The 8,483-nt window shown below is 39.6% G+C and overlaps 1 protein-coding gene and 1 non-coding gene across 2 annotated transcripts; one reads left to right on the top strand and one right to left on the bottom strand.

Annotated features, from left to right (window-relative positions):
• Positions 1 to 577: 577 nt before the first annotated feature.
• Positions 578 to 1,326, bottom strand: LOC133828408 (uncharacterized). Its single transcript, XM_062258857.1, has 2 exons — positions 906 to 1,326; positions 578 to 615 (listed from the first exon to the last, which is right to left on the bottom strand). The coding sequence occupies exons 1-2, from the start codon at positions 1,324 to 1,326 to the stop codon at positions 578 to 580; spliced, it is 459 nt and encodes a 152-aa protein (XP_062114841.1).
• A 4,205-nt stretch (positions 1,327 to 5,531) lies between these two features.
• On the top strand, positions 5,532 to 5,638 carry LOC133813109 (small nucleolar RNA R71). Its single transcript, XR_009884153.1, has one exon. It is a non-coding gene; the product is annotated as a small nucleolar RNA R71 (small nucleolar RNA).
• Positions 5,639 to 8,483: the final 2,845 nt, after the last annotated feature.

Here is an 8,483-nt window from a genome sequence, read left to right as displayed (position 1 = left end):
GCCTTGCGCCTGGACTGGGCTAGAGGTGCGACGTAGCCACGCCTGGTGTTCATGCGCTGGGTCGCTCGACTGAAGGGCTGGTGAATGGCGCGAACAGATGCGCACCTGGGTTCGGCTAGACTGGAGTGGTGCACTTGGGCGTCTGGGGTCATGGCTCGCTCGGCTGAGGCGCACGAAGGGCAGGTACACCTAGGGTGGTGGCTGCGTCTGGTGAGATTTGGGGGGAGTAGGTGGCTCAGGTGCTTCTTGTAGGTGGGCTAGGCCGAGGGCTAAGGAAAATGGGGAAGATCATAATGGAAATTAGGGTATTTGGGTGATAGTATATACGGATATATATATTATATATAAATAATATTAAATATAGAACAAATTTTTTTTTTGTATATATATATAGTATTATATATATGCCTCTGAATAAAACCACGACCCAGGATTTTTTTTCTCTGCTCAGATTGCCACCATTTTGCTTAAACTTTGCTTCAGCAACTATAATTTGACGTAACTCCTCATTTTTTTCGGATTTATTTGTGTGTATTTTGCTAAAGCAAAAATCTTGCAAAACCATCAGACTCCAAAATCATTTCCACAACACCCTGTTTCTTGCATTCTTAACACCTGAAACACCAAAATACACATAAAACCACTCAAAAACATCACAATAAAATGAAATTAAAATTTCAAAAAGTAAAATTAAAAATAAAAATAATTAAAAACACTCATATGTATATATATATATATATTCTTTTCTTTATGTTTTTTCCTCTTTTTTTATATACACTATTATTTTACACTTGCTTCTTTTTGGGTTGTCTTTAAATTAGTGCCTGAATCACTTGACAACCCAAAACAACCACAGCTTTAAGGATCCTCCAAAGTGATGGAGGTCTTCTCGAGGTCGACCTCACCTCCCCAATAATGTTTTAGCCGCTGCCCATTCCCTTTAAACTCCCTTCCGGACTGATCCTCACGAACTTCAACTACTTCAAAGGGGTAAACTTTCACCACTGTGAATGGGCCAGACCAGCGAGACTTCAACTTGCTAGGAAACAACTTCAAGGGCGAGTTGAAGAGCAACACTTTCTGCCCCTTCTCAAAGACTCGAGCTTGAATTTTCTGATCATGCCACCTCTTAGTTTTCTCCTTGTACAACTTAGCATTTTCATAGGAGAACAACCTCATCTCTTCCAGCTCATTTAACTGTAACTTTTGAGCTTCTCCAACAACTTGGAGATCCATATTCAACTTATTAGTGGCCCAATATTCCTTATGCTCCAACTCCACGGGCAAATGGCAAGCTTTCCCAAAAACCAAATGATACGGTGACATTCCCAAAGGGGTTTTGAAAGTCGTTCTATAGGCCCAAAGAGCATCATCCAAACGCTGAGACCAATCCTTTTCTACTAGGATTCATCACTTTCTCTAGGATTCCTTTGATCTCTCTATTGGATATTTCTGCTTGACCATTTTTTTGAGGGTGGTAGGCTGTAGCAATCTTGTGTTTCAATCTATATTTGGCTAACAAAGCTGCCAAAATCTTGTTCACAAAGTGGGTGCCTTCATCACTTATAAGCGCCCTTGGAGTGCCAAAGCGGGTGAACACATGCTTATGTGGGAACTTCATGACCACCTTGGAATCATTAGTAGGACTTGCCACTGACTCAACCCACTTAGAGACATAGTCAACCGCCACCAAGATATACAAATATCCAAATGATGGTGGAAATGGCCCCATGAAGTCGATTCCCTAAACATCGAACTATTCCAATAATACCCCGATTGAAAAACCTTAGCGGCTGTCCTTTGCCCACCAAAATGTCCACCATAAGGAGTCGAATGACAATGCTCTAGTATGCTAGAAACTTCATCCTCAAGCACACAACGCCTTATGATTTGATCTGAACATTGCTTGTACAAATAGGGCTCATCCCAATAATAGAATCTCACATCATGAAAGAACTTCTTGAGTTGCTGCTTATTCAAATCAGGTGGCTGCAAACCTCTCACCAAATAGTTGACAAAATCAGGGTACCATGGAGTAGTGGTTTGGTTCACAACCAACAATTGCTCATCAAAAAATGTCTCTTTAATAGGCCCTTCATTTTTCTTTTCACTTCCAGCTTCAAGTCTAGATAAATGGTCAGTCACTTGGTTCTCCATTCCTTTTCTATCCCGAATTTCCAAGTCAAATTCTTGAAGAAGCAACACCCATCAAATAAGTTGTGGCTTAGCATCCCTCTTGGAAATTAGATACTTGATCGCTGAATGGTCTGTATAAACCACCACCTTAGTCCCCACAAGATAAGCTCTAAACTTGTCAAAAGCAAACACCACCACCAAAAGCTCTTTATCGGTGGTGGTATAGTTCAATTGGGCATCAACTAATGTCTTGCTTGCATAGTAAATGGAGTGAAAAACCTTCTATTTTCGCTACCCAAGTACGGCACCCACAGCAAAGTCACTAGCATCGCACATCAATTCAAAGGGAAGAGACCAATTCGGAGCTACAATGATGGGTGCGGTGATAAGAGCCTTTTTTAAAGTCACAAATGCTTCTTGACACTCCTTGGTGAACTCAAATGCGCGATTTTGCTCAAGTAAGGAACAAAGGGGCTTAGAAATCTTCGAAAAATCTTTTATAAACCTCCTATAGAAGCCCACATGCCCCAAAAAGCTTCTAATCCCCTTGACTGTAGTAGGTGGTGGTAATTTTTCAATGACTTCCAGCTTTGCTCTATCCACTTCTATGCCCTTGTTAGAAATTATGTGGCCCAACACAATGCCTTCTTGCACCATGAAATGGCATTTTTCCCAATTGAGTACTAAATTTGTTTCTTCACATCTCGCCAAAACTTGCTCCATGTTAGCCAAACAAGTGTCAAAAGACTCCCCAAATACTAAAAAATCATCCATGAAGACTTCAAGAGACTTCTCCACCATATCTGAAAATATTGCAATCATACAACGTTGGAAAGTGGTTGGGGCATTGCACAACCCAAACGGCATCCTTCTAAAGGCAAAGGTTCCATAAGGACAAGTAAAGGTAGTCTTCTCTTGGTCTTCTAGCGCGATGGAAATCTGATTATAGCCTGAATACCCATCAAGGAAACAATAAAACTCCTTTCTCGCCAACCGATCAAGCATTTGATCAATGAATGGCAACGGGAAGTGGTCTTTACGAGTAGCCTTATTCAACTTCTGATAGTCCATACAGACACGCCACCTCGTCACTTGTCTTGTGGGAATCAACTCATTATTTTCATTAGCCACCACCGTGACTCCACCTTTTTTAGGAACACACTGAATTGGGCTGACCCAAGAACTATCTGAAATTGGGTAAAAAATTCCATAATCAAGCCACTTAATTATCTCTTTTCTAACAACTTCCTTCATGATAGGATTAAGCCTTCGCTGCTGTTCAACAGAATTATTACAGCAATCCTCCAACAGAATTTTATGCATACAAAATGAGGGACTTATACCCTTGATATCTGCCATGGTCTAACCAATGGCCCTTGTGTATTTCTTCAAAACAGCCAGCAACAAACTCTCTTTTTCAGTTCCTAACATGGCTGAAATAATCACAGGCAAGGTCTCATTATCTCTCAAATAAGCATACTTCAAGTGACTAGGCAAAGGCTTCAACTCTAGTTTTGGTGGCTCTTGAATAGAAGGCTTAGGAGGCTTAAATTCCCTTCCGACAAGTTCAATGACTCAAAAGGCCTCCTAAATTTACCAAAGGGCTGCTTTGACTCCACCCATGTAACTTGGCTTTCTTCCTCTTCACTTAAGTTTTTCAAGCTCTTCAAGTGACCTCACCCCCACTCCATCTTTAAAAGCTTCCTTGTGAAATTTTCAACGACGATAGACTCAATTACACTCAGCCTAGAGCATTCCTCAACCTCATCCAGAAACTTCATAGCGTTGAACATGTTAAAAGTCACTTGTTGGTCATTCACCCTCATAGTAAGCTCCCCTTTTTGTACCTCAATCAAGGTCCTCTCGGTAGCTAGAAATGGCCTACCCAAGATAATAGGAACATCTCTATCTGCTTCATAATCAAGAATGATGAATTCAGTCGAAAAAATGAATTTATCAACTTGTACAGGAACATCTTTAATTTTTTCCTTCCGGGTGTGCCATAGAAAGATCCGCTAATTGCAAAGTGATTGTGGTTGGTATTGCTTCTCCAATCCCCAACTTCTTGAAAATTGACATGGGCATCAAATTGATACTAGCCCCCAAGTCACAAAGTGCTCTACCAACGTCTCTACCACCAATAGATAAAGGAATTGTGAAGCTACCCGGATCCTTCAATATAGGAGGAATTTTACTCTTCAATATAGCACTATAACCTTCAGTCAACACCATTGTTTCACATTTACCAAGCCTCCTATTTTTAGTTAAAATATCCTTCAAAAACTTCACATAGTTGGGCATTTGCTCCAAAGCTTCCACCAATGGTATATTGATGTGTAGTTGTTTCAAAACATCTAAAAATCTCTGGAATTGACCATCTTGTTGCTGCTTTTGAAAGCGCTGAGGAAATGGTGGAGGTGGCTTGCTTATAGGCTTTCCTGTAGCATTTTGCGGAGGAATTGCTGCAGCAATTGCTTCAGGATCAGCATTTACAATTTTTGAATTCACAGCTTTGTCTCCCTTGTCCACACTACTTTGGATTGAAGTGGGCTCGCTATTTCTAGTACAATTATCAGGCAATTCCATATTTTTACCACTCCTCAAGGTAACTGCCTTGCAACGCTCCTTGCCATCTTTCCTTGGGTTTTCGGTATCACTAGGCAAAGTGCCTTGTGGTCTATTCCTTAGCTCATTAGCTAGCTGCCCTAATTGAATCTCTAGGTTCCTCAAGGATGCCGCTTGGCTATGAATCACAACATCATTCTTGGCCATATATTCTTTCATTGAACTCTCTAAAGTGCTTGATTGAGACACTTGAGGAGGAGGTGGTTGAGCTCTTGGTTGTTGTTGAGAAAACCCCAGTGGATATGTAGGCTTGTTTTGCATTGGTGCTCCGCTTGAACTAGCTCCTTGACCCCCCCCCCCCCCATGAGAAGTTTGGATGCTGCCTCCACCCCGGATTGTAAGAGTTCGAATATGGGTTATTTCGGTTGGCATTTTGATTCCCTACATAACAAACTGAAGCGGGATTCGAAGGACAATTCTCAAATGCGTGCCCATCTCCACAATAAACACAAGATACATCGGCAACTTGTCCCATAGCAGCTGATTGTACCATTCCCCCCAAACTCATGTTCTTGAGAAGGTTAGTCATTGAAGAAACATGAGTGGTCAAAGCTGTCAATGCATCCACTTCAAGTATACTAGCCACGTTTTGACTTGTTGAGGCTCTAACATTGGACCATTGATAATTTTTGCTAGCTATCCTCTCCAAAATCTCATAGGCTTCATTGTAGGACTTAGAGAGAATAGCCTCATTAGCTGAAGCATCTAACACCATACGAGTGGAAGAATTGAGCCCATTGTAGAAAGTTTCCATTTGTATACAATGCGGGATCCCATGGTGTGGACACTTCCTCAATAACTCCTTGAATCTCTCCCAAGCTTCACAAAATGATTCATCTTTCAGCTGCTGAAATGACATAATTTCATTGCAAAACTTGGCATTTTTGGTAGGAGGGAAGTACTTCATCAAGAATTTTTCAGCCAACTCATTCCATGTAGTCACCAAGTCAGGAGGTAGGGTGTTGAAAGGAATAATTTAAACCTTAGGGCCTCGTTAGTCACTTCTTGTAGCTTGAAAGGATAGTTCACCTCCAAAAATGAACGAAGATGAAGATGAGGGTCCTCAGTAGGCAGCCCACTAAATTGACCCACTGTTTGGAACAGTTGGAACATCACGAGCTTTAACTCGAATTAGGGTGCTTGAATTCAAGCCTAACAATGCCCGGATTAAGCTCATTGAACATGGGGGCAGCATACTCCCTTATGGCTCTCCCTTTATCATCAGCCATAGCAATTTTGTTAGTGAAATTATTAGCACCCTTAACTCCTTCAACCTCTTCATCCATATTAAGGCGATTTTGAGCACGTTGTTCCCTTAGTCTTCTTCTAATTGTTCTTTCAATTTCAGGGTCAATAGGAACTAGTTCAATGTCTTCTTCCTCATTCATATAGTAAATCACTTGAGAAAACACAAGAGCAAGCAAACAAAGTCAGCTCAACAAAGAAAAAAATAAATTGCAAGTAATTGATATTACAAAAATTTCTAATTTCCAATCCCCAGCAACGGCGCCAAAAACTTGTTGTTATAAATTTAATATTTGATTTAAATATGCAAGTGCATGTAGTCACACAAGTAATACAATGATAAGTAAATTGTCTCCACAGGGATTGCAAAATAGAAGAATAAGCAAAACAACTTATAAGTACTAAAAAATAAATGGGTTGTTTTTAGGCTAACAAAATATTAAAAAGATGAAAATACTGAAATTAAAAACTGAACTGAACAAGAAAATTGAGAGAAATATTTGGATTTCAAAATTGACTTGAATTATTGAATTCCCCTATATTAATCATCCTGAACAAATTGCAGAAAGATTGCAGCAGCAGTATTCTAGCAAAACTCCCAGGTTAACAAGAATTCATTTAAACACTCATAAAACATTCCCAAATTTTATGACATTAATTCTTCTACCTAATTAAACATATTCCTATGCAAAATCAAATTTAAGAATGCAATTCAAATTTCAATTCTCAAAAGTTACACAAGGAAAATAACATATCCCTATGTTACTCACTAACATAACCTAACCTACATTATGACTTGTGTCATCCAAGTTCTTCCCATTACATTTAATCTTTCCAGCATTAAACATAATCAAATAACTTTCCATTGATGGCCAAACAACAACAAGAAATTAATATAAGCACACTTGAATGGACAAAGGAGATTTTACTAAAATAAAGTGCAAGAAATTGATAAACTATAACATAGGGTTCATCAACAATTCAAGCCACCTAAAAATTAGTTCATGGCTGAGTTCATAAACATTAATCCACAATCAAAACAGCCCATAATGTTCAGATTCAACAATTACTAAGAATATGTAAAAATGGAGTTTAGAAATAGAAAGAAGAACAAATCTAAATTGATGCTTGAGCTAGCTTCTTCCTTCTCCTTCTTCTTGATGATTTTTGGTTCTCTTTCTTATCTTTTTCTAGTTTTTCTTTCCCAAAATGGATACTACCTTCATATTACGGCTGATGCCTTCTTTTGTGTATTCTAGGTTTTCTCATTTCTTTCCAAAAGTACCATATTTCCCCTTTCTCTCCAAAAACCTGAATTCCCCCATTCTCTTTTGTCATATTCTCCAATATGTTGACTAATTCTTTTTGCCCTTGCCACCTCAGCCAAATTTTCCAGCTTACCCATTGACTGCCACGTGTTCTATGTGCCCAAAAGCTGCCTGCTCAAAATGCTTCAGCAAAATATGTTTTGCTGCAACAAACTTGATAATTCAGCCATCAACAACAAAATTCAATCAAAATAGTTTCACATGTTAGTTCATTCCTTGTGCTAATATTTATCCATGGAACTATTACCTTTAAGCCAATAACTATTAAAAACTACAAAAATAATTAAACTTAATTAAGATAATAAAAACACCAAAGTTAGCTACAAAAGCTAAAAATAAACTAACATCACCCATGATTTTTCACAATTATATGTTCAAAAGCACATGAAATAATTCTTTATTCAAGAGTTATCAGATGTATGTTGGAAGAGCAGGTGTTTACCGAGTTTTTCGGAAACGAATACAAACAGAATAATAAAAAGATAAGAACTGTAGAAATGCTGAAATGTAACTAAACAAATAGTGTTTTTACGTGGTTCAGGCGTTAACAAGCCCTAGTCCACGAGTCGATGTTATTATACTTGGAAAAGGTTACAGTAAGATGGCTGGTGCACAAGAACTTCACCCACTCACAGTGTTTCTCTCGGGTTCTCTTGAAGAAGATGAAGCTAGAGAGATTTTAGTAGAGTTTTTGCTATGTGATTTGTTGGCCGTCCCTCTTCTTGTAAAATGAAGGGGTCTTTATAGCTAGGGTTTCGGATTAGGGTTTTTCTCTACGTACATGAGTCTTAATTACACCAGCCATAAATAGGGGATACAATTACTGTAGTAGCATGGCTACAAGACTCTATGTGGGTATATTTACGTGAAAGTATGGGGAACACACAAAGTCAGCCGTCTTTTCCAAGTTGTCAGCGGAACAGTAGGCGAAAAGGTACCCTTAGGCGTGCTGGGATGTGTGCGGCTTTGACCTGACGGGCGTGTCAGGCGGGATCCTGTGTCAGACGGATATCATTCCAAATATGCCTTCTCCCGGACTCGACCGTTCGGTTTTGTTCTGTGCGAGGCACGGAACTGTTTCCGCGGAGACCACTCGAAGAGCGTCTCCTGGAAGGGGCTTCCCCGAGGGGTATCCTTCGGGATTCCGGG

Source organism: Humulus lupulus, chromosome 1 (genome assembly GCF_963169125.1).
Source record: "Humulus lupulus chromosome 1, drHumLupu1.1, whole genome shotgun sequence".
Classification (NCBI taxonomy): domain Eukaryota; kingdom Viridiplantae; phylum Streptophyta; class Magnoliopsida; order Rosales; family Cannabaceae; genus Humulus; species Humulus lupulus.
Note: the sequence above shows the minus strand (reverse complement) of the source record. Positions and strands in the feature narration are given on the sequence as shown.